Source organism: Natator depressus, chromosome 10 (genome assembly GCF_965152275.1).
Source record: "Natator depressus isolate rNatDep1 chromosome 10, rNatDep2.hap1, whole genome shotgun sequence".
NCBI lineage: Eukaryota > Metazoa > Chordata > Testudines > Cheloniidae > Natator > Natator depressus.
In genome coordinates this window covers 69,420,177-69,447,167 of record NC_134243.1, presented here as the reverse complement: position 1 = coordinate 69,447,167, position 26,991 = coordinate 69,420,177, and the positions used below count along the sequence as shown (strand labels likewise).

The 26,991-nt window shown below is 46.7% G+C and overlaps 1 protein-coding gene across 1 annotated transcript; it reads right to left on the bottom strand.

Moving 5' to 3' along the window:
• Nucleotides 1–9,164: 9,164 nt before the first annotated feature.
• On the bottom strand, nucleotides 9,165–26,929 carry DET1 (DET1 partner of COP1 E3 ubiquitin ligase). The gene is made up of 5 exons (XM_074966483.1): nucleotides 26,848–26,929; nucleotides 25,392–26,488; nucleotides 19,281–19,471; nucleotides 17,298–17,489; nucleotides 9,165–13,098 (listed from the first exon to the last, which is right to left on the bottom strand). The coding sequence occupies exons 2-5, from the start codon at nucleotides 26,472–26,474 to the stop codon at nucleotides 12,909–12,911; spliced, it is 1,656 nt and encodes a 551-aa protein (XP_074822584.1). The 5' UTR covers nucleotides 26,475–26,488; nucleotides 26,848–26,929; the 3' UTR covers nucleotides 9,165–12,908.
• Between the last annotated feature and the right edge of the window lie 62 nt (nucleotides 26,930–26,991).

Below are 26,991 nucleotides of genomic sequence, written 5' to 3'. Positions count from 1 at the left end.
CCTTTCCTAGTTACCTCTCCAGGTTCTTAGCATGCAACCTCTCAGGCCAAAATAGGTCAAGGGTCTTCAGATTGTTTTCTTGCTTTCATAATGCTCTCCACTCCCCAGGAAGAGGCTCAGGCATTAATTGGCACTCAACAGCAGTGAGTGCTTGGAGGTTTTGCTTTTCAGCTAGCTAATGGCATCCAAGTTCCTGAGATAATGGTGGGGGTAGGCAGCACATTTCACTTGGGGAGGGGGTACCAGGAGAAGTAGGCAGACAATGGTTATTTTCCTTTTCCTTTTGCTGATCAAGCTCCTGCTGGGCAGCTAAACAACAGCTGGGGAGAAAACTGAGCACCAGTGTAGGAGGAAGCATTGTGTTCTCAGCCCTCCTGTAAAAGCAGTGGCAAAGCTCCTGTCCCACTGACCCACCCCCCTCCCTTTTGTTTCTCAGATGCTCATGATCCTTCCCTCACTTGGCCCCACATCTGCTGAGTGCTGGAGAGTCTACATGGGCTCCTATCTGAACTGAAATCTTGCACCAGCTGGAAAGCCCCAATAACTCTTCCCCTAGGCCCAGGCCAAGTGAGGCTGTTCCTGGGAGTAGCTAATGTAGTCAGTTTAGAGCTACTGTTCTAGAGGAAGTAGGCAGAGCAAACACATGGCGCAGCATTGCTGAATGCTAAGAAAAGATGAAGGGAATGAAACAGGAGCAGCTCAAGAAGAGAGAACTCTTGGATCAAAGTACAGAAACTGGTTGGTTATGTTCTGCCATAACTATCCAAATCTTCTCCCATGCTGAGCCTCCAGCTCACAGTCTAGAGACGTCTGTGTTACCAAAAGCGTCTGGCAGTATGAGCAGGGACCACTGCTGCAGTAACTGTATTCTAAGGACTTACAGCTATTCAAGGAGGACTTGTGGCACCTTAGAGACTAACTAATTTATTTGAGCATAAGCTTTCATGAGCTACAGCTCACTTCATCGGATGCATTCAGTCTGACTGAATGCATCCGATGAAGTGAGCTGTAGCTCACGAAAGCTTATGCTCAAATAAATTAGTCAGTCTCTAAGGTGCCACAAGTCCTCCTTTTCTTTTTGCGGATACAGACTAACACGGCTGCTACTCTGACAGCTATTCAAATGACTCATTCCTTTTCCCTAGCAGGGAGGAACCCTGCTTTCCCAAATCTCATCCTCTCCCAATACCCAAAAAAGCAGCTGAGTTTCCATGTATCCCTGACATTAGCATGAAGCGTCCATGGGGAGTATTCACTTAGCTGCCTTTAATACTGGCCTGACAATCCCCTTGGGAATTGACTCCCAACTTGCCTCTCTTTAGTAAATTTTAGTTTCTGTATGTGGAAATGACACCCCTCAAAAAACTTTTCTTTCCCTCCCGCTCTGGTTCTGAAATGCCCCATGGGTCTGGCCATAGGGAAGCTCCAAGGGTATGTCCATGAGGCTTTCTCTGCCTTTGCTTGTCTTTATAGAGATGGATTCTTTGTCAGCATAAGAGACTGCAGGAGCAGCAGTCCACCAGTGAGTTCCCCCAAAGATGCTGCTGAGTTGAGCTGCTATGCACAGATCCCTTCTTTAGAGCTAGGTAAAATCAGAGCAAGTTTAGGACCTGCAATATCTCACCAGTTAGGATTCTGATTGGCAAAGCCAAAGTGAAAAACAGGAATGGCCTGGGTTCATGTTCTATATTTGTCCAAAACCATTTGGATAACAGCTTCACTACTGGTCCATTTTAATCACGCGTCCTTGTTTCCTCCACTAACTACCATGTCCAAGAACAGGCTGCATTTCCTACAGCAGACTGGACTCAGCGTCGCATAAGAAAAGCAGAGCTGAGCAAGAGTCACGCTCACAGCCCTCCTAATCGGTCCCTCTGACAGGTCACAGGCTGAAGTGTTGAAAGATTATTCTAATCTCTTCCCATTCCTGCCTTGAGGCAAGCAACTTTCTCCAGTAATTGTCAGGAATAGCCCTCATGCCACCCATTGCACAGACCTGGACTCTGGCCTTCATTTGCTCCTGCAGGGTCCATCACAGAAGCAGATGACCGATTAACTGAGCAGTCAGGACCACACTCTGCCCAAGAAAGTCTACAAAACAAGAGTCAGACTAACCTCCAGTGTCAGCCCCCAATGCATTTCTCCTTATTCCAGGGAGGAAGGGGGAATAACAGGTGCAGCTTCTCTCCCTACTCCTCCCTCCAACAGTCTTTGTTGCACCCAACATGCATCAAAATGCTTCATCATTGTGCATGTTGGTAAAGAGTCTGTTTAATGCCAACAATGAGAGCCACACTGATATTTTCCATTTACCCACTGAATCGTAGCCGGCTGGACAGCTGCAAACAAAGCTCCCTTCCCAATGGGCCTGACCAGCAGCAGCCAGTCCATCTTTTCCCTCTGCTGAGATTGCCACCCTGTGTGCTGGTGTTTGGTGTGATACGGGCACCTCTGCAGCAGGAAGTGAATATTGTCACGCTCAACTCATTCCTCAGATGTCAATGAAGGACCACTGGAGGGTAGCGATAAGCACAGCTAGGTTTAAACAGGCCCTGTAGAAGAGAAATGCTTCCAGCACCCTGCTTCTGGGCCAGCCAGGCCCTCATATAGATGCCTCTTTAACTTCAAACCTATTTTGGAAGAAGCAGGTGCAGGTAGAATAGGGATTTTATTCTCCAAAATGTTGGGTGGGAAGAGCGGGGAGGGCTAGACAAGAGATTCACAGCAGTCAGTGTGGGTATATAGAATTGCAGCTTTAAAAGAAAATAGTCTCTTGGCCCTAGGCTATAGCTAGCTTTAAAAGTACTTTCAGTCCTTCAGGTCAGTTTCACCTTTCCCTTAATCAGCACACGATGAGCCGAGAGAGACAACGAACTAGATGAGGGGTTGGAAAGCAGAGCTGTTTGGCTGCCAAGCGCTACTTTCCTTCTCCCTCCCAACAGGCACACATTTTAGCCAAAAAATGGAATTAATGCCCATGCCTGTCCCTTGCTTTTATCAGTGCTCTGCACGGACTGGCTGGGAGAGAGACAATGCCCAGCTATCTCTACCAATAGCAGCGTGTCTAACCTGGTTGGACGCTGGACTCAGCCTCTAGCTAGAAAATGGAATAAGCAGCACTGAAAACCTTCCCTCGGGGTAGGAAAGAAAATGAGAAAGAGGGACCAAGAGTGTGAGCATGGGGCCTACCCTGCAGGTGACACTAGCTACTAACCCCCTCGTAGAAAGTATTGGCATGAGCATAGTCCCAGTAGCAGTTCTTTAGCCATTGTGAACAGAGTTGTTGTAAGAGCCTGCTCCGGGGTTGTCTCCAGGGCTGGCAAGCACCATTCTCAGGAGATGTCCTTGCGCCAGTTGCTCTGAGTAGCAGGTTCATTCGACCCTGCTGTCATCTAGCTCAGGCTGCTGCATCCCACCCTGGGGAGGCTTAACGAGGACAGGGGCCTTGCCCAGACACTGGGCCAAAGGGTGGGAAATGACCTGGGCCACATGCAGAGTAGCCATGTGCGCTGCTGCATCCTCCCCCCCCCCGCGCAGGAGAGCCCAGGCTGTTTGCTGGCTGCTCTTTCCTCTCCAAGCGGCTGTTTTAACTGGATTTTGTTGCCCTGAGCCGAGGACGTTGCCATGTTGATAGCTGCTTTTGCGGCCTGTCTCTTCTGGTTGTCATGGTTACAGTGATTAGCAAGAGCTCAATCCTGAGATGGGGGAGGGGAAAAAGCTGCATCTCCCCATGTGCTCTCCAAGGGCAGCAGGTACATCTAATCCCAGCATTGCTCCGGCTTACGCCTTTGACAAGCATCAAAGAGCTATCAAATGACCAGCTCCAAGACTGCGATAGTTGCTTGGAGAGGATGCAGTACTCAGCCAGCTACTCCTATTAACACTCTAAATCAAATCTGACCAGAACTGACAGACAGGTGTCTCTGGAGATGGCTGGGTCACCTCCTCCCACCTTGTTATATTTGTTCAATTCCAGACCGGGTTCTCCCTTTCCCCTTGCCCATCATTCCTGCTTTCTTACTGGTGAGAAACCCACTACCTGCAGGGCAGCCTGGGTATGGCAGTATGTCCGCACATCTCTTGGACACCTTCTGGCCTGAGTGCAGCTGTTCACATGCCTCAACCATACCACCAAACTCCACATGCCATCTGGATGCAGGCTCACCCCCATACCACTCCTCCCAGACACAGGCTAGGAAAATGCAAGCGGCCATACCCATTGCTTTGAAGGACCTGATCATTCCTTCCTCACACATCCACACTGAAGCCAGGAAGTTTTATGTCATAAGGAATGGAGAACGGGGCTCAGAGTGAGTTAGGGTTTACTGTCTCCTATTTCTACTTCGCCTTGTACTCAAGGCCTATAGCTGCCCCAGCGAGGCTGGGAGAAGAGAGATATGGCAAGTGAGAGGGGCAGGAGTCCCCAAGAGGAGCTTGCTCCGCAGGGTAATCCCAACTTGGGAAGTCTGAAGGTGTGTGTCCAGGAGCAAAAGCCTGATGTGTCCTTCAGGCGAAAGCCAAACAGCGTGTGCCTGTGAAGGGCTCCACTTCCTTGAGATTTCTCTCTCATAACCGGCAGCTGGCACATAATGAAGGCATTTGGAGAGCTCCCGACTGAGGAACAGGGATAGTTGCTACTAAGTATGTGACTGGTTAAAAACTAACAGCTTCTGTTAAATTCAGTTGATCCTTGTAAATTAGCAATCCAACAAAGAGTATTCACTTCTAAGGCCAGTGACACCAAGCATCAGCCTCCAACCTGACAAGTCAGACTGCCCCACTAGGGTAGAGGCTGGGGATGTTTAAGGTTTCCTTTAGCTCAGGGGTGGGCAAACTATGCCCTGCGGGCCGCATCTGGCCCTCCAGACATTTTAATCCAGCCCTCGAGTTCCCACTGGGGAGCGGGGTCTGGGACTTGCCCCGCTCCGTGCGGCTCCTGGAAGCAGTGGCATGTCCCCTCTCCAGCTCCTACACATAGGGGCAGCGAGGGGGCTCCGCATGCTGTCCCTGCTCCAAGCGCCGCCCCTGCAGCTCCCATTGGCTGGGAACCATGGCCAATGGGAGCTGCAGGGGTGGCACCTGTGGACAGGGCAGCTCGCAGAGTCGCCGGGCTGCGCCTCTGTTTAGAGGCCAGAGGGAGGACTTGCTACTGCTTCTAGGAGTTGCTTGAGGTAAGCGCCCCCCAGAGCCTACACCCCTCCCGTGCCCCAACCCTCTGCCCCATCCCTGATCCCCCTCCCGCCCTCTGAATCCCTCAGTCCCAGCCCGGAGCACTCTCCTGCACCCCCAACCCCTCAGCCCCACCCCAGAGCCCGCATCCCCAGCCGGAGCCCTCACCCCCCTCGGTCCCAGCCTGGAGTCCCCTCCCGCACCCTGAACTCCTCATTTCTGGCCCCACCCCAGAGCCCACCCCCAACTGGAGCCCTCACCCCCTCCCACACCCCAACCCCCGATTCACGGCCCACCATGAAATTTCTGGACCCAGATGTGGCCCTCGGGCCAAAAGGTTTGCCCACCCCTGCTCTAGCTTCATGCTGCCTCATTTCAGTTTCCACAAGACGTTCCCCAGCCCCAGTGACTGGCCTCCAAGCCCTCTGGATCTTCTCAACCACCAGTGGATTCTTTTCCTGGTCGTCTCTCTAAGCTCAAGTAGGTTCTGCTAAGCTCACTGAGCAGCTGGCGATAGTCTGTCTCCCTACCCCCAGTGCAAGAATCAACTTTTCCCTGAATTCCTCAGTGCACTTGGCATTCCAGTCATTGCAAAGCAGATGGCAATTCTGTCAGGTGGATGAACTGCAGGAAGCAGAAGATGTTTTAAGAGAGGATCTCGCCAGCTGCCAGAGTGAGAAAACAAAAGGGAAGACCGTGGAAGAACAGCCAAACCAGGCAGAGATGCAAGAGAAGTCTACCAGCTGCAGCTGTCTGTCTGGAAGCCAGCTCTTTAGGGCATGTCTCTACCCACCCACAAGATACAGTAAAGCTTCCAAGCCTGCCATCTCCTAGGATCAAAGCAACAGAGTCAACACGCTAACTTGGCATTATAGCAGAGCTCCAAAACATGACACTGTAGGACCAACTGAAGTCTGGATATACGGATTACCATTACTAGTTGCCAATGGAGCATAACTAGATGTAATACAGCTCTGTCAGAACTCACTAGCCCTTCTTCGTTAGTATATCCCCCCACAAACCTACCGCTATGCTGCTGGTTACCCACATGTCACTATAGTTTTCTGGTTGTTACCGTCTTAAAGCCCGTATTTTTATCCTGTTACATAAGAAAAACCCTATACAATTCAGCATTTTCATATCAATGTTTCTCTGAATAAAACCAGAACTCATTTTCCAGCATGCCAACTAAAATTCTGCACTGGAGCAGACAGACTGCCAGCCAAAAAGCAGCTTTGGTTTTGAAGTCAGCCATGTCTCAGAGCAGCTGGCAGGGTCCTAGAGTTAAGCAATCTGCGTAAGAGTTTACTTTGTACAACTCACCAGAGCACGTTTCTGCAGCCTAGCAGCAACAGGAGTTTGTAGCTGTCTCCCTCGCTCCATTCCCTTCCTTTCGCCGAACATTTCTCACAATTACTCTGACAAGACGAGAACAACTTTTAACATGATGCCAGGGAGGCAGAAAGGGACAAGGACACACTAACAACCTGGCCCTAACACGGCATGAGTAACATGAACACACAACCATCACACCTGGCACACGATTTATTGATTACAAAACATTTTCTACGTTCACTCTTTTAAATCAAAAAAACATTTAGCAGAAGCAATCCTGGTCTTACTAGACCCCTTTCCCCCTGAGGTGAAATGGTTCCCATAGAAGGGGGTGGTGGAAGAGAAGAGACAAGAAGGACCTGAAAAAAAGTTGCAGAAAGCCACAAACCTGTTTTTTCCCGCCGTGTCAGAAAAGTCCTAAACAAACCTAGCAGATACACTGGAGAGCATGTGAACAAAGGGAAGCTACCATAATTACACTGGGACTGCAAGGGAGCAAATCCAAGGAAGAGGGCAGAAATGGTGGAAAGGAAGTCTGTGCTGGAAGGTTAATTGAAAGGAGTCTTAAGAAGGGATCTACCTTTAGATGAATACACAGATGTACAGAAGGCGGCATTTTTGAGCCCACAATGACTTCTGTAGCTTGTCACTTAATACAGCTATATATAATCCTCACACAACTGACCCAATCTTATTTTGATTGTCTGCCAGATCAAAGATGGCTGGAGTCACTGAAAGCATAAAGTAGATCTGTTGTTAACCAACACACGGTCTTTTCAAGGCATGAGTTTCCCTGCCGGTTAGTTCAGAACTGAACTGAATTGAGGAGTGCTCAGTGCTAAAGGGCTTCTGTGGGGTCATTCTGACACAAAGCTCAAGAGAAGCCGTAGAATAAAGAACACCTACACACAATAGAGGGAAAGGGCTCAGGAAGTGCAGTTATTGGCCTCTCCGGTGCTCTCCTGCTTGAGACTGAGTATGGAGGTGCGCACACACAGTGTTGCTATTGAGTACTCGGTGCAGCAGAGCAGCGAGAAATCCAAAGCTGTGGAGCCTCAGGCCGGGCCCATTTGTGCACTGGCAGCCGCTGTTCAAGCTCAGCAGAGGCACTTTCTACCTGGGAGGACCATGCAGTGAAAAAAATGCATAAATCAAAACAAAACCCACCAGTATTTTTGACCCTGTCAAGGAACTCTAGGGTACAGATGTAGGGACCTGCATGAAAAACCCCCTAAGCTTATTTTTACCAGCTTAGGGTAAAACTTCCCCAAGGTACAAACTATTTTACCTTTTGCCCTTGGACTTTATTGCTGCCACCACCAAGCGTCTAACAAATATATAACAGGGAAAGAGCCTGCTTGGAAACGTCTTTCCTCCCAAACCCTACACCCCTTTCCTGGGGCAGGCTTGATAAAAATCCTCACCAATTTGCATAGGTGAACACAGACCCAAACCCTTGGATCTTAAGAACAATGAAAAAGCAATCAGGTTCTTAAAAGAAGAATTTTAATTGAAGTAAAAGAATCACCTATGTAAAATCAGGATGGTAAATACCTTACAGGGTAATCAGATTCAAAACAAAGAGAATCCCTCTAGGCAAAACCTTAAGTTACAAAAAGACACAAAAACAGGAATATACATTCCATTCAGCACAACTTATTTTATCAGCCATTTAAACAAAACAGAATCTAACGCATATCTAGCTAGATTGCTTATTAGCCCTCTACAGGAGTTCTGACCTGCATTCCTGCTCTGGTCCCGGCAAAGGCAACACACAGACAGAGAGAACCTTTGTTTCTCCCCCACCTCCAGCTTTGAAAGCATCTTGTCTACTCATTGGTCATTTTCGTCAGGTGCCAGCGAATTTATCCTAGCTTCTTAACCCTTTACAGGTGAAAGGGTTTTTCCTCTGGCCAGGAGGGATTTAAAGGTGTTTACCCTTCCCTTTATATTTATGACAGGCCCACAGTGAAAAGAGTTGGTGACAGCCCTGCAAAGCCACTCACATTGGCTTAACTTTCACATTAATGCAGAGGTGGGCAAACTCTGGCCCACGTGACCGTCCTGCCTGGCCCCTGAGCTCCTGGCCCCTCCCGTGCTGTTCCCCCACAGCCTCAGCTCACTGCATCGCCGGCACAATGCTCTGTTCGGTGGGGCAGCGCAGCTGCAGAGCCCGGCCTGACCCGGTGCTCTGTGGCGCACGCTGGCGTGGCTGTAGCGCTGCCAGCTACTGGTGCTCCAGATAGCATAGTAAGGGGGCAGGGAGCGGGGGGGGGGGTTTGGATAGAGGGCAGGGGAGTTCGGAGGGGAGGGGTAGTCAGGGAGGTCAGAGGGTGGGGAATGGGGGGGGTTCAAGGGCGGCGGGGGGCAGTCAGGGGACCGGGAAAAGGGATGGTTGGATGGGGCAGGGGTCCTGGGGGGACAGTCAGGAATGAGAGGAGGGGTTGGATGGGGCGGCGGGGGGCAGTCAGGGGACAGGGAGCAGGTGGGGTGGATGGGGCAGGGGTCCTGGGGGGGTCCATCAGGGAATGGGGGGGTTGGATGGGGCAGGAGTCCCGGGGCGGGGGGTGTCAGGGGGCAAGAAGCAGGGGGCGGGGCCAGGCCATGCCTGGCTGTTTGGGGAGGCACAGCCTCCTCTAACTGGCCTGCCATATAATTTCCGAAACCCAATGCGGCCCTCAGACCAAAAATTTTGACAGCCCCTGTGTTAATGTCTCGGGGAAAGGAGATAAAATAGCCATAGGATGAGGCCTTAGGAACAGGCAGAAGGAAAAAGTCTATGTTCACAAGTTGGGCTGGCAACTTGAACACCAAAGTGGAAGAGAGAAGTGCGTCCCACCTTTGTCATTAGCTCACACCATTGCTCCTACAGACTCATTTGTATGGACATCTTAACCGCTCTAAGGTGAAACTTCAGCACAATGAATTAATATCCTAGACTTATGCAGACCCTCCTACACATATAGGTCATGACTCCTCAAGACAAATGCACCCTGTTTTTTCTTAATGAAAGGATTTAAGTTACCACTGATATCTGGTAGGAGATCTTGGAAAGAGGATACAAGTCAGACTCATGAAACAAGTTCTTCTTTATTCTGGTATTTATCTTGTGTTGCTAACAAGTTTTCATCCTAACCTAGTAAAAATATTAGATAGAAAATATATGTCCCGCCCCTACACCCGCACTTCTTGTTTCTTAAATAAAAGAATCAAAATTTCAAGCATGAGAATGAAACAGGCTTTTCTTTCAACACACTCCTGTGGTAACCTTAATCCTTCACTAGATACAAAATGTAGCAGCCCCAGCCATAGAATCTACAGTGCTGCACCAAGGCATTCATACTCCTCACAACCATCAATCTGTGCCTCCAGAAACACATTAAAGCAATATTTAGCACTTACCTGATACTTTTCATCCACAGAACTGAAAGTGCTTTACAAAAGTGAGTCCACATCATCTCCTTTTACAGATAAGGAAACTGAGGCAGAGGGAGGGGAAGTGACTCGCCTGAGATTACACAATTTAGTGGGAGAGCTGTGAATATAGTTGTTACTTATATCACTTAAAGGAAACGGTATCAACAGAAAGTGGAGATATTTTGAAGCACGGCTCTACCCCATCTGGAGCTCCAGGGTGAAGGAATGCTAGCTTGTGGCATTAAGGAGTTAATGGGAACTGCTGAGAACTTTTGGGAAAGACAGAAAGATACATTAACAATGGAAAAGGGTAATGAAGAGTGAAGTTTTGGTGAGAGAGGAAGCAGGTAACTCAGTTATCTATCAGATACAGTGCGTTTTATCAAGCAGGAGACAATATGCAAAGACTCCCTGCTCAGAGCTTTAATAGAAAGAATTTGAGAAACAGATTGTAGGTGAAAGATTCTAAAACCATGAAATAGTGTTCTGGGCTGGAGAGGAATGAGGCACTACTGCATGCATGTCCTGACACTTCCCCCAGCAAGTGGCCTCCCAACCTGGAGTCATTTGTTGCAGCCCCGAGAAACTTCCCATCAACACAAATACCCTGGGAAAGAAGACAAAGAAATATGTATTCTTGCCCTAGGACTACATTTTCCATAGCCCGGCTTTGAAAGCCCTTAGCAATCCTGCACAGATGCGGATGGACTACTGGTTACAACTGGAAGTCAATTCGATACTCAGTTTACACAAGGTCATATGAATTATTTCATCTGAGTCTCAATTTCACCATCTGCAAAATGGCAGTAATACTTTTGTAAGAGTGCTTTGAGATCCTTATACAAAAACTGCGTTATAGTGTTGAGATGGGGTTATGTTTGGGAGGAGAGAAGAAAGGAAGATAGAGCAAAAGAACTACACTGAGGGCTGTAAACATCCAAAGGACAGGATGGCTCAAAGAATCTGGTGTGGGATGTGGAGCCTGTCACATCTAGGTGAGGTATCCAAACCTTGCCCAGGTCAATAGTGACAAAAATAAGATTATCTGATGGCTATTCAGTGATATGTGAGATGAGCTTGTGACCTCAGGACTTTCTGAGCAGACAAGTGGCGACAACATTACCCACAACTGGCCCCCTTTTTGGTACCTTCAGCAGATATGAATGGGCTTTTAGTCTGAAGGGCTTTCCTTCGAGGGGGGCGCCCTCAAGGACAGTGCCCTGTCACGGCCCATCATGTGCATCAGAGAACAGCAGTCTCCAGTGTCAATCCAGCACCTTTCACCAGCCCCGTGTTTGCCTAAGATGACAACATTCCCTAGCAACATGCACATTTTTGGTATGCACACGTTTTGAGAAAGCCCATGTGCTACCTTGTAGTACAAATGCAGCAAACAATGAAGTGGTCTTCAGATCAAGGCAGGGCCAGCATTTTTATAAGCCTGCACAAGCTTAGACCCAGAGGCATTTAGGTGCACATCTTCTGGATTCAAGTCCAGCAGCTCATTTTGCAGACATCTCAGACAATGTAGAAGTCAATCTTGCTTCAAGTATACAGCAACACACCAGCAAGATGTGCTTCAATCCCAGGGAGTCACCCATTGGCACCCCTTACCACCTAACCCCCAGTTCTCACAGAGAATAGGGTGTAAAGCAGGAGAGGACAGGCAGCATTAAGTCAGCAAAGTCAAACCTTCGGCTACAAGCTCCCAGCAATACAAATGAATCCAAGTCTCTCCTTCTCCCAGTGCAAAATCCAGCCTAGCTGTCCTCTAACTGCAGGGGAAAGGCAAGTACAGCCACATTCTAGTGTCAAACAGATGCAGACACTATGGAATCAGCTCTCTCAGGTCTAACTCTGTTATCCCCGGTGACTATAACCTTACAGTTTGAGGCATCACATAGTAGTCATGGGAAAGACAAGGATGCCACAAGTCAGACATTCTCCACATTTATGTACCTGGCGTGCACCAAAGACTGGGGCTGGTTCTTTCCCACCCTGTCAGCAGAAACAGGGTGAGGGAAGAGGACGACACACCCCTGGAGACACATTCCTGGTCCATGCAGTGCTTTTCCCTAACTGAGGCACCAAAGAGAAAGCTGCTCTCAAGTTCCAAGCCTCTCTCGTGCATTCCTGCTGCTAGCTACCCACCAGCTCACACATTAGGCATACAGTCAGCTGTTCTGGTTTCCCTCCCTTTGTACTTGCCACCTTTCATCTGAGGGGCTCAAAGTTCTTTACAGAAGGTGGCTCAGTCACATCCTCATTTTACGGTTGGAAACTAAGGCACAAAGATTAAGTGACTTGCATAAGAGTCAGGAACAGAAATCATCTCCCCTGCTTCCAGTGACCTGCTCTAACTACTAGACCTCCCCAATAACAGAGACCTTTCTCCCCTAATGCCCTGCATATTGACGTGGCTTGAGTGCACTGTGTGAATCACAAGAGCTAGTTTCATTTCCTCATAACAGTGAAGGTACAAATTTTTAAAAAAAACCCACCACCATGGCTTCTATTCTCGCTCTGTAAGATGGACTACTTGTCTTTACTAGATGGAAGGGCACCAGTACAGAAGGAGTGTTGGAGAACTCTGCCTTTGCTATCACAAAGCAGACAAAGCGAGAGAAAAGACGACACTTCTTGGGGAAACAGGCAAGGTTTCTCAGCTACATTTTGTTCACCAATAGTTATGGGAAAAGACAGGATTTAATGCAACAAGGGGCTTTGGCAATATGAACTGGATGGTATCTATAGAAAGAAATGGTCACAAGACTAATCTCCGATCAAGATGGCTTCTTCAGAAGCATAATGGGATTCTCTTTCAATGGCTTGCGAGTGCCAGCTGCAGATGCTGGGGAACAATGCTGGTTGGTTAGGGCTTCCAGGTCAGGTTCCTTAGGTGAGCAATGGTTTGGTTTCCTAGAAGGCATGAGTGTCCAGCTTTGGTGTGTCCATGATGACAACAGCTGTCCCAGCCCAGTATTGTACTATGTGCAGCTGTGCCTCATGTGGAAATTAACAACATACTCTGCATTAGTCCGCTGCACCGAGATAGCAAAGGGCTCAAAGGGGTGAAAGGTGAATGCAACCAAGCGTCGTACTGTGTGATTGATGGGTCGGCCCAAGAGTCCTGCTTGGATTTCAAACTTCAGGAGGCCAGAATCCCTGGCATAAAATCTGTAAGGAAGAGAAACAGAGAATGCTGATTACGTCTATTCCTGCTCACTGTTTTTGCCATCTTGAACTCTGCATGAAAAGGGACAGGTGCCACTGATGGCTGCTCATTATTCCATCCCTCGTATTTACCCAAAGGCATGCTGGCAAGATGGCGCGATAGACTCAGCCTGCCCTGGCCAATACGTAGCATTGACTAAGCAATACAAATGATGGAAGGTCGTGTAGGGAAAGTCCCTTCCTGGGTAGAAGTTTTTAATCTCTAACTTTTTAACTAATTTTATTGCCTCTTGCAATTGCAAGAGAGAAGCCTCTTGCAAAGAGCTGTATTTCACTCTTGCGGGCTCCGATTTCAGGATCCACAGTTAGAATAAAAGGGTTTATCCCTAATAAAATACATACTGGCTCCCTACCATCCCACTGTAACATCTCCCATGGTCATAATGGGAGTTACACATGAGCAAATGTATCTTACATTGACAGTTTTCACTGAAAATCTGCAAGTGACTGTGAAGTCTGGCTGTAAAGTAGTTTAAGGAACCCTAGAGCAAGTCAATTCCAGTAGCTCTCCTACATCTTCTGAATGGGGATACAGCGAGGGGACATGATGTGTGAGTAGCCAAGTCACATAACAGCAATGTGGTGTTGTGAAGTCTTTTTGGTAGAACAGGAGAGAGACAACACATTCTCACAGTTGGAGAGCGAAGGCTGTTTAAAATTTATGGGTCTGTTTTCTCATTTGCTCATGTGTAACTTCTATTATGACTATGGGAGATGTTTGGCTTAATGGCCAAATGCAGTGATCACAGCAAGTCTGGGTGATCTGGAAAGGGAAAGAAATCATCCAATATACTACCATGCAGAGATCCACCTCTGAGACTCAGATAGGACCCTTGCTCCCCAAACCTGAAGTGCTCTGCAATGTGGCTCAGGTAAGAAGTGGACATTGCTCTCCACTGACTTTCTGGCCCATAAGCAGAGCAGTATTGGCTGCCTCTAAAGGGAGTTCTGCCTAGCCCTCCTTTGTTTGTTTGATCTTTCCTGTGTTGTGGAGGAACTCCTCTCCATGTCCAAGAGTTATGCTGTTTCAAGCTGCACCCCCTACATCTCTATCAGAACACAATGATCTCTGCAACTTCACCTTCCACCCAATACTTCAGTGGGTTCTTCAGATAATTTGGAAACCAAAACTACTAGGACCTTTTTCCGAGCACAGACTCGTGCTGGTCATTCTGTCCCTATCGGTTTCCGTTTCCTTCCTGCCTTGTAGCTTTTGGTTGTTTGCATTTGCCGCTGGTTTCAGCTCAAAATTGCTTTTGTATCAGAGCACATTCTTCCCAACACCACCTGCTAGCCTGATGCACTCACAGCTCTTAGGCTGGCAGCAATGGCTCCAGACAGATTCTTTCAATATCAGACACCCTCCAGGTTTTGATAATGCACTTAAGGAATTGCTAAATTCCTTGCATTTTTCTAGAGCACCATTCTCCTCTCCAATCTCCCTCCTCACCTGAATAAGAATGCCAACCAGCTGGCATGCCGATTACACATAAGAATGAAGCAAAAGAGTTACAATCTTAGATTCATAGATACTAAGGTCAGAAGGGACCATTATGATCATCTAGAAGTAGCTGGCTTTCTAAAAAGCTCCCTCCTACACAGAACTAGGCATGTGGGGGGTTGGTTTCTAACTAAAACATGGCCTATGCGCTGCTCCTCTTTTCACAATTCAATGTAATTTAAACACACTCAAGATGAGCTCCCTGTAATCTCAGGTAATCTGTTGTGCTCAGTTTGGTATAGTGCTCTGCAATCAGAGGCCATTTCCATGGACTCTCACTCTGTGGATAAACTAGGCACTGAAATATAAGACCTTGTGTCAATAAAAACAACAAGACCAGGCTTTTCAAATTGTACAAAAATGGTAAATTTACCTGCAGACCATTTCTGTAGGCTCCTTATTAACTCTTTAGATTTACAAGATTTAACCCCCTAACACAGAAGTTGCTGTGTTAAGGATTTGGCAGCCCATGCATCTCCCCCACAAGCTTTGTGGTTCCCTGCTGTGAGTTTGCTGCCAAGCCGCTTGTAAACAGATATTGGGGAAAAGGCCCTGAAGCCATTCCATCAGCAAAGAGGCCAGGAAGCAGGATGTTAACCACTCCAGCAGCTGAGAGAGAGGGCTGCTGCAGCCTTCCAGGGGAAGAGAGACAGTAAAAACAAGAGTGAGGAGGAGGTAAGCTAAAGGCAACATGAGTGGGTGCCGAGTCGGTGCAGGACACAACTATGGGACCTCAAACCATGTATGGCGTAGAAGAAAATAAAATATAGATTGAGTGTATCTTGGGCTGCTGATGGGCTCTGTGCCAAAGCCAGGTGCATGGAACTGTCACTATAAATCCTACATTACCAGTAGAGAGAAAATAAAGCTAATGCGTCTTTATTTCAAAACCGATTTCTGCATGATGGGCCGCTGTTGTATTTTATTAATCACTGTCTTGTGTGAGAGAAACACGGCAGCACTTTTCCAGCTGTTCAAGGGTTAAGGGTTACTTCTGCTATTGAATTGCCCTACATACTATAAGCAGGCAGCTGGGAAGCAGGAGCCCCCCCAACAGCTCCAAACCCCTATTCAAGTCCTGATTGACTCTGGCATTTTATAACCTGATCTTCTAAAGCGCAAAGCTACACGTCTACTCAGGGGAGAGAGGGAAGGTGGTAGTTTGCTTTGTTTATTACAGAAGACGTGACCATAGCAAATGTCTGCAGTCCTACTCCCTTTTGTCTGTAGAAGTGGCACAAATGTTGGCAGATGCGGACAAACACCACCCAGTGAGATCTCTGAACATCAAGTACAGTGACAGGAAAAGAAGCAGATATTTCTCTGCAGACTGCACAGAGTTTGAGATCAAACCAAACCATACACGAGAAATCAATTAAATAGCTATGATTTGGGGATTGTGTGTGTATGGATGGTCAAAAGTTCCCAAATCTTAGATAGGTGTCATGTGCATGGTGCAGGAGGGAATACTGTAGACAGCAATAAAGTTGGTGGTTGCGACCTGTTTCCCATCTCTCTGGGCAGATCAAGACACCAACCTCAGGGCAGTCACAGAGCACAGGATCAACTCTTCGATCTCTCTCTTTGTTCACAAAATGTAGGATTTATTTTGCTCTTCAAGCACTAAGAGCTGTGCAGTTTTCTGCCTTGGGACACTCAGCACAGTTAGGCCCAAAGTATGATCTTCCTTAAGACGTTTTGAATCTGGTGGGGGAAGTGCCAGAATCCAAACAGCTATTCTTGAAATCCATTGCTGTGGCCAATAGACAGAAACAATTTGTGCATGCCCAAGATAGAAATGTGCAAGCACCACCTGTTAGTCTGCAAGGAGCATTGCAAACCTCCCTACTTTCAAGGTTAGGCACAGTCCTGTTAATAAGGTACAGACAGAAATAAGAAGAATCGCCCTTAGGTCTGACCAAAGCTTCTGCTGTGCAAGCAAGTTTCTTATGCATTATAGGTTTCCAATTAATGAGAAACACAAGGGACGATAGGGGAAAGGGGACCACGGACTCCAGTGTTTGTTAAATGAAGAGGAATAAAGTTCATAGTGAAAGATGACTTTGGTGTCTAAGTTTCTCAGTGTGCATTACAGACAACGGAGTATGAAGACAGTCAAACCCTGCTGTGAACGTTATGGATAACATATAAAGATATTTAAACAAATCAGACCTGTATAAGTGCTTGCCAGCCCCACCTCCCAAAATGAGCATTTTCTTGACGTGGCAAAGCAAACTCATACATTGCAACCATAGCATGCTGGCTGTCATATAGCAGAAGGCTGGAGTCTGGGAAGAGGAGGAATTTAATGTTCATATAAAAGGCTGTTCAAGTTTCGCTACCCATTTCTGCCTCTCAACATGGCCAATGCGCCTCAACTCCAATTTTGAAAGAGCCGAATGTAAATGTGTGTATGTAAAATAGGCACAGTCCATAGGAGAGGAAAGGCAGAGCTTCCTAATTTACTGGTCTCTCTGGAATAATTTACACAAGGACTTTGCTGGAATGGGACAGAGGAGGGGAAAAGGCAAACAGCCCTATATGTACACTTCAGTCTGAGACACAGTCGAGACACATGTACATTTCTGAGAAACACACATTCAGTCCTAGCCATGTGCAATTTTCTGACTCTTCTTCATACCTGATGGGGTGATCTCCACATGTCTTTGGCCGTTCCATGACTGACACCCACTTGTCATCATAACTGAAGAGGGAGAGGTCAAGGTAAGGACTGCCACTGTAGGACTGAGCGCTGATTGGGAGCTGACCCAGCAGCCTCCGCACAGCCTCTGTGTGCCCTCCATACTTTGCATTCACAATAGTGTCCTTAAACCTGGAGCATACAAAGAGACAGATTTTATTTGCAAAGCACACAGGTAAATGGCACAATGTAGATACATTAGTGTTCGAAAAGGACAGAGATAAAAATCAAAACAGCAGCAGTTTAAAAACTAGTACTACTAAATTCAGAAGCTGTATTTCATCTAATACACCATCAGTCTCAATTCTGGTGACCTTTTACCAGTGTTCTATTCTGCTTTGGAACTATGGACTGACAAGTGGATAGGAACTTGTCATTCCACAAGGTCTGGCTACAGCTGCCCAGCAGTACTGGAAATGTACAGATCAGAAACGGGGAAAGATGGATTAGCAGCTTATCAATCAATCCAGGTTTTATTGCAAAGATTGTAAACATTGTAAGTGAAGCCTGAAGGGTGTGCTATAACAGCTGAATTCCTGAGGTTAAAGGAGGACTTGGGAATCCATCTCTCCCCAGCCATTATGTTTTGATTGCATAAAGGGAAGAAACTGTAGAAGAAGAAGAACCTTGAAGAAAGAAGCCTGCAGCTGTTTAGCTCAGCACAGTCTGAAAAGTTCTTTCCTGTGAGAAGATTGATCTGGATTGGAGTTTTTCTTCTTTACAAGTTAGTAAGCAGAATCTGAGATTTCTGCTGGTGAGATCCAACTTTTATGAGACCAGCGGTATAAGAGCAACTTATCAGGAACAGTTTATACTGGACTGTAAACTCTCAGGGCAAGGGCCTATTGTGTTTACTTATCTAATAAGCACCATACCAACCCTATAACCAGCCCCGTTATAGGCTCTGACCACCAAGCAGAAGGCTGAAGAGGTTTTTGCCTCTGGTTTCAGCTACAAAACAAGAGCCGCACTTCATATGTTGGCATTAAGTTCTGTCTCTCACAAGCAGTAAGGAATCTCCAGTGGGAGTTATGGAAATATACAAGACGACTAAGTCTCCTTCACTTGCATGGATTCAACAACTTGAATCAACAGAAGTCTCCCCTATAAGCAATGGCAGCAATGGTCACTATATAGTTCTGCTGAAGTTAAATAAGTTGTGGGAAGTACAAAAGGCTCTGGCACACTTGGGTACATCACCACATATTCCTAGGACCACATTTTAGAAACACCACCACCTGCATTACTCACATGACTTTAGTCTATTTAAAAGAATTTTAGAAGCCTGATTTACTTTTATCTCTCCCTCCACCTTCACTGTGACACTAGACTGGTCAGTTTTACTCTCACACTGGAAAGGAAGGTCCCACTGAAAAAAGGAACAGCATACTTTTTGCTGAAATTGCAGAAAATGCCATAAACACACAGTTTTATTCATATTACATTTGGGGAAACCTGTCTGGCAAAATAAATCCCAAATGTGGTGACATTTTTGGTTTAACAAATCCTAGTTTTGGGCCCTAACTACTCAGAGACCATCACTTAAACAGCCCCAAAGGAAGTCACAGCACAAGGTGTGCTGGCAGCATGCTTCCCTCAGAAATCTTTCTCCCTAGGGTTGGGTGCTTAGATTGTCCTCTGTATATTTTCTAGCCTTGGTCTACCATTTACATGGCAGACCAAACAAGACAGTGAATGTGGAATACAGAACCAGGCGTACCCTGCCTCAGCCTTGAGTTTTCAGCACATTTCAGAACCATAAGGCTGTGGTGAGATGTGCCATGTTCAGAATGGACTCATACACCAGGTCAGTCACTAATGAGCTATGTTTCTCAAGGTTGCCACCGCTATTTGATACTGGCCTTTGGCTGGCAGTGTTGAGCATGTACCCATATGGTATAAGGCATGCTCCGAATGGCTCACCGGCGCTGGATCTGTCTGGCAAAGTTGTTACTGGAAGCTGAGCAGGGAAATTGAACAGCCTCACTGTGCAGGGTGGCATTCCTGAAGAGGTCACAGAAGTTCTCAAAGAGTTCCAGTAGCTCATCCGAAGTGTTCTCGAACACAGCAATAACCTCTGTGGTCACCATGTTGTACACAACAAAGAATGAAGGCTGCAGAGAGTAGCAGAGTTAGTGGTTTTCCAACAGAGTGCAGACAGACAATACAGTGTCTATGTTAGTTGGGAATCCCTCCCCCCACATACACACACACACAAAAGACTACCCATGATTACTCTGCAATGTAGGAGAATCTCACATTCACTATACAAATTCATTATGCTATTCAAATACCTCAGAGGGTACCAGATTATCCAGCCTATTCACGACAGTGTATTTATGAAGGGAACTAAATGCACTTTCAATTTTTCATTTCAAACTGGACGTCAATATTTCTGTTTTCTCTTCCTCACTTTTCACCAAATATAAAATGCTTTTTAAAGTGGCAGATTTAATTTTCTTTCCTGCTGGGGAAGTGATTTTAAACCAGGTGCTAGCTGGCAACAAATTATTTTTCTTGTATGTGAAGAGCTGAGAGCTTTTTGGGGGGCATTTACCGTTTTCCCCCTCTTAATATTTCCAGCATGCAGAGATGAGATATTTTTAGTGCATTGTGTTCCAACATTGCCTGCAAAAGTTTTACCCATTATAGAAATGAAAGTGTGAAGGACAATAACTATTTCTTTTTAATACTGACACTCTTATCCAAGAATTTCCAGGTGCCATTGTAAATCCAAAACATGAGTCAGGTACTTCTGCAATAAATCTTTCCCTAGATAAGGTTACTCAATCGCTACAGACACTAACTCTCAAACCAGGGATGTCCAAATTTACTGGCCTTCAGAGCCACATACAACAATCTTCAGGAGTTCAAATGCCGGAGCACACCTGCTGGGAGCCAGGGTTGGGGCTTCAGCCTGGCTCCTGCTGAAACCCCAAGCCCTGCCAGGTGTGCCCTGCAGGGCTGATGCCCCAAGACCCACCTCCCCGCTGGACAGAAGCCCCTACTGTACCATCCCACTAAAAAGGCAGAGGTCCTGAGCTTCCTCTCCTCCCCCAGTCTGGTAGGTGAAGAATGAGGGGGCATAGTGGGCTCTGCGAGCTGCACTTTAATGGTAAAAGAGCTGCATGTGGCTTGCGAGCCACAGTTTTGCCACCCCGTCCCAAACCCAGATACCAGTCACATGCGTGACCTCTAACAACATATAACAACAGAGTAGCACCTTTGTAAATCCAGATGAACTCAGACCTTAGGATTTCCATATATATTAGATGCTTGGGGAAGCTCTGAACATATTCCCAACCTATAGACTCCACCTTGCTATACTCACAATGCACGACTGGCCTCATTTTACAAAAAAGCCCAGCTGCAGACACACCTCAAGACTTCACCCTATAGGATAATTTGTGGGCTGGGGAGAAGAAGAAGGAGGAAAGAACTCAGATGGGTCTCTCAAAATGGGACAGAGTTTAGACTATCACTATACCAAGCCCATGGCTTGTTAAAGAATTGTGTTGGTTTTGGAGAAGTTGGTCCATGCTGTCCAGTTTTCTCTCTCAAGGGAGCTGTTACTGACACATTGTACTTAGACTATTCAGAAAATGGGGGAAACGGGTGGTTGCCAAATACCCACATATTACTCCCAATCACCTGAACTATTAGCTAAATCACCACCTCCTGAAAAAAAAAAAGTCCTTCTGGGCTATAGGATTGGAGTGCAGAGGGAAGAAGGGCTTGACTACCCTCGATTCATTCCTGTACAAATATTTACCACTTTAAAGATTGCAAAATTACAATTATAAGATATTTCTTTTACAGGGATCTCTATATTTACTGTAATTATGTGTCTATAGAATGTGCTAAACCAGAGAAACTTTTCTCAAATTATGTTTTAAAGCCACTTGTAGTTCCTGGGTAGGATGTTATGCTATACTTGGCATAAGTTAGGTAACCACATAGCTATTGAGAAAAACATAGTATTTCCATAGAACGCGTCATATCTCGACCCATCTGAATAACTGAAAATTCATCTTCCATACTTTCAGTATAGGTTCCCACTACTCGTGCTGGCGTTAATCAGACGATTGAGATAGGAAAAACCTACTAAATCATCTGGTCCATGTCACTGCCAATTTAAAGCTCAGATCCTAAGAAGTGTGTGTGTGTGGGGGAAATAAACCAGCCATAGATATTCAACTGGATCATAATTTTAGGCCTCACTGCATAAACAAACAAACAAGTGCAGGCTCAAGTGCAGAGGAAAGAACAGAATTTTCACTAAATATAGAACCCTGCTACAGCTGCCATAGAAACCATCCAAGAGCAGTGGAAGTGGCAGAGCATGAAGAAGGGACCTTGTGGCCAGGTTGGCAGATCTAAAACGTGACCATTTTTGCTTTACTTTGTACGACTTCTTGTTTATTAAGATGCATAAATGTGTTTATCAAAACTCAGGCTTCGTGTACAACATTTGAAAAACAACCTTTTAGTGAGTTTTAATAAAAATTAAAAGCTTAATTTTTCCCTCTCAATGCACCAAAAAAACCAGTACCCTAAATACCAATTCACCAACCGCTCCTCATGGAAACCCTAGGAGATGGGCCTAATTGTCAATAAGCTCTAGCTCCCTCAAATCAGAAGTAAGGGGAAGACTTTCCACAACTGAGAGCCCTACACACAGAACAGTTGCCACAGGTGCTTAAATCTAGAACCTGTTAACCAGTTATCTTGAATGCCTCAGCTGATCAGACTGCCAGAACCTACACAGAGCTTCACAGATCAAAGTCAATATCTGGAAGTGGACCCAGAAACAAAGGGGAAGCTAAGTTCATCTCCTGAGGAACTAGTGTAGTCTGCTGCCTGCCTCTGCAGCTTCAAGCCAGCCACAATCTGCATTAGCTGTGAAGTCTAAGTGGTCTTCAAATGGAAGCATTCTAGAGAGCATTGCAGTGACCAGTCACAGATGCCTGTCAAAGTCCAGATCCAAGAGAACTGGTTGCATTCACCGAATCAGGAAGGCTTATGATATTTTTGGCCACTGACAGGGCTCAAGACTCCAGCAGCAGTAAAGTGGGCCCCAAAACCTCCCAAATTGCAACCCACTTGGACAAAGGTTTTAATATCTTTGCAATATCCATGTTGTTTATGTGTATTTGTTAGACAAATATTTCAATGCTGCTTTTACAAAAGACACTCAATCCTCAACTACTTTACAATAATAAACAGTGCACACGATCTACAGCAGATTAATGTATGCGCACAATGGAAGAAGTAACACACAAAGAAAGCTTCAAAGTGGACAGTTAACATCCATTCATTCCAACTTCTAGCCCTTGAAAAACAATGGGACAAATATTGAAGGGGGGGCGGGGAGGAAACAGAACAGTGAGCAATGAGCAGCACTGCAAGTTTAGAAAGAGTTCTTGCCAGACATTTTTAATAGAATTATAAAATAAGCAGATGAAAGGAATTAAATAGATTAAAAAACTTAAAGTAGTCTCAGACCAATCTCACATGGATTGAAAACTGAAGATCTCTAGGAAAAAAGGCAATGACAAACGTGTTATGGTGGGGACAGAGCGGTAAAGGATGTCTACCACAGAGATAGGCATTAGAGCTGGTCTGATTTAACTTCATTACCGACCTGGAAACAGGAGTAAACAACATTTTAATTAGAGATAGCAGATGATACTAAATTGGGGGAAGTCTGCACCACTACACAAGTGAAGAATTAATGTCCTCCGCAGATTTTTTTTCCCCCGCAAAATAATTGATTCTGACAGGAAGGCAAAGGGAAGTCATGTGAGGAGTCACGCTACAATTACATCTTTTGCCCACCAGGGGCTGATGTGCTGTCAGAAGAGAGGACAACTGGCTCATGAGCAGGAACAGCCAACCATAGAGAGGGAGGGGGCAGATGCTGTCTTCCTCACAGAACACTGCCTGCAGAGTCAGGTAAGGAGGCATGGAATGGGGTGGGGGGGGGAGACAGAAAATGGGGCACATGGGGCTGCTGCAAGGGGTCACGCAGACTGGGGTTCATAAGAGCTAGTGAGGGGAGACAGATTGGGTACAGGAGCTAGTGGGGTGACAACATTGACCCAGGGGCTGAATGGGAATGGTGATGCAGGGCCACAGGGGGATACGGGCAGCTATACCTGGCTGAATGGGAAGTGGGGGGTGCAGGGACACATGGAGACAGGGCAGCTATGCATAGCTGAGTTAGCATGCAGGGACACATGGGGAAAGAGGGGAGTGGGGGTGCAGGACCACACGGGCACATTTGCAGATATGCCTGGCTGAATGAGGAGTGGGGGTGCAGGGACACACAAGGACAGGGGCAGATGTACCTGATTGAATGGGAAAGGCTAGTAGTCAGCCAGGGTCTGCCTGGGGGAGGCTCCCCAACTCCCTAACAATTGCCCCCCCTCCAGAAAAACACCTTGTTCCATACTTCCCCCACCCATACCCAACAACACTCCAGATTCTCTCCTAGGCTCCTTCCCAGCAATTACTTCCCTCTCCCTCAGCTCCTCCATTACCCCCAACTTCCCAAAGCCTTTGCACTGCTCTGGAGGGGTGCGGGAAATACATTTCTGAATTGTACTTTAAATGAATTGTTACTCAAAGTTCTGTATTAATATCACGAAAGCTTATGCTCAAATAAATTGGTTAGTCTCTAAGGTGCCACAAGTACTCCTTTTCTTTATGCCTAGTAGGGAATCTATTTGTCAAAAACCATTTCCTGAATTTTTTTTGTCGTCTGTATTGTTACAGACATAGTTGCTGACAGGTATTTTGAAATAAACTACCAAAATAATTGAAACTGGCGTGATTTTGACAAATAACATTTCCAGAATTTTAAAATATTGTGTGCAGAATTCTTAATTTTTTGGTGCAGAATTCTCCCAGGAATAATTGGGAGTTGCAAATACCATCCAGGACAAAGATAGTAAGAGGCTTTGAGAGATTAGAATTTAAGCAGAAAAAGTGAGATTCAGCTTGAAAAATGTCATTACATCTGAAAAATACTCAAACATACATACCTAATAGGAAAGAAGCATCTGGAAAGCAGTAATGGCTTAGAGATCCAACTATGCAGTACAATATGGCAAGAAAAAAAGGTCAGTTTGGGGTGGCACATGCAGAGTCTGTAGACCCAGAGTAGGGAAATTAACAGTCCTTTCTTTATATTACTCTGGCATGACTGCCTCTGAAGCACTGTTTAGTTCTGGGCACCCTTCAACAGAAAGAAACTGGTGAGAGTGGGGAAAAGGAACAAAATGATCAGCAGGCTGGAGGGGTTGAAATAAGAAGCTAAATTAAAGGACTAATTGTATAGTTTGTATAAATTGGTTAGTCTCTAAGGTGCCACAAGTACTCCCTTTTCTTTTTGTATAGTTTGTGTAAGACATCTGACGGGGAAATGACTGGATGACTCTCAACAGGTAACTGAAGGGTATATTTACCAAAGATGGAAAAAAGGGTAGCATTTGAATATAATTAGGAATAACTGGAAGAAATTAAGAAAAATTTCCATTAAACTGTGGAATAGTCACCCAAGGGAAGTAGAAATACTGTCACTTGGGACATTTATAATCAGATTGTATGCTCATCAGGACAGAGACTATTTTTCAGCCTGTATTTGTACAATGCCAGACATCATAGGTCCCTGATCCTGACTACTAAAAAAACAACAACAGACTGGGCAAAGCACCAATAAGTGTAGTACAGGAAACGATCCTGCATTTGCGGGAAGACGGAATTGGATAACCACATTGGTCTTCTCTCTTTCTAATTTCTATGAAGTTTTGACACAGAGAGGGGGAATCTTACTGAATCCCATCAAAGATACCACCAAGGCCCCTCACAACAGGATCCAAATTATATACTGTGTAGGTCCTAACAGAACATTTCTACCCAACACTCAAAGACCCAAATCAGCACTTAGACCAGAAATGCAGTTTACAGTATTTATCTGCATGAGAATAACCTCAACAAAGCAATAAGCTGCCCAAAAAGGACAGGCCCTACCTGTGAAGGGTCTGTCACCCGCAATGTGACCACATCTTCACTGGTGTATTTAATAAACAGATGGCTCTCATCCAACAGCTGCATTTTCCACATGCGCAGCTGCCTCAGCTGATCAAAGTACTGGAAGAACCTCCTTTTTGCCATTGCACTCCCATCCTGCTCTGCCCTCCTCCACAGGTACACCAACAGTCTGTGTTTCAGAGAATTTATGAAGGGCTCTTTGTACGGGTTTGCCATCCCTGTCTGAGTGTCTCGCTGCACTTCTGGATAGACAGCGGACAGGGTCAGGAGATCGTCCTCATAGCAGAAGCGACCTATAGTCCGTACATCAATGAATGTGCCCTCAGGCGTCACCTGAAAGACATGAATAGTCTGCTGCTGCACAGAGAGAATAGCCAAGATATTCTTATACAGGTATAGGCCCTGGTTGTGAGACAAGATGACTTTGTCACATTTGAATGTCCTTGTGTCACACAGTCTACCTGTGTGAAGATCTATGATATGCAGAGAATAGTCCTCTAAAGGGGACCTGGGATTAGGGGTCACCGACTCACTGTTGCGATAAACCTCAAAAAATGGGGGATGAGGTTCCTCGGGCAGGTAGGCAGCAGAGCCAACGATTACATAGCGACAGTCATCTGTGAACAAACTGCACTCGCGGTTCAAGTGCTCGCCATTGGAGGCCACGTTAGTGATATGAAGCAAGACGAAGAAACGTTCAAAGAGCCTCCCACGGATGTTGACAGATCTTTGGTCATTGCCATTGGCCAAGATCTCTCCCTCATAACCCTGTAGGAGATCCTCTGCTGCCTGGCAGCCCTGATACTCATAGATCTCCAGGGAGGTCTGGTCCGAGGAGAAAGCAATGAAGTAGCGCCCATCGGGGGAGAACTTGCGCAGGAAGCAGGGCGGCTTCTCAACGTTGACCACAGTAAAGTTGGGGAAGACATTCTGGTGGAAGACCCGGACCTGGTGCCAGTGGGTGCCGGCCTTACCAGAGCTGATCCTGCGGCGCTCCAGACGGTGGATGACGTTCTGGTTCTGGATTCTGCGGGGCCTGATGGTTGGAGCGTCATGATCCATCACTTCATCGTTCCCTGGGAGGGAAGGAAACACAGAGGCCACTGTAGTGGACAGGGAGCAGCACGATCCTACACCGGAACGTGTCGCGGGGGGGGAATGTCAGGGGGTCTCCTAGGAGTGCAGGGCGCCGCAAGGGTAACCCAGAGGCGAGGTGCACTGGAGATACCTGCTGAGAACAGGGGGCGCGGGAGGCTCCCCCGGAGGCGGCCCCAGCGTCAGGGCCCGGGGGTGGGAGGCTCACAGGGTTAGGGGGCCCTGGGCGCCCCGGCAGACGGAGGTAGCGGTTTCCAGACGCCGGGGCGCTGCGGGGCCCCGGGATGGGCGTGCGGCGGCAGAAGCCGGGGACGCTGGTGGGCGTCGCGCGTCTCCTCACCTCTCCGGGCCGCAGCGGGTCCCGGCGCCTCCGCCGTCCGGTCACTCTATGGCCGCCGCCATCTTTCCGCCAAGGCGGCGCTGCTAACGACTCCTCCGCAGCCTTGGTGACGAGAGCAAGAGGGTACCGCGCCAGCCCGGAAGG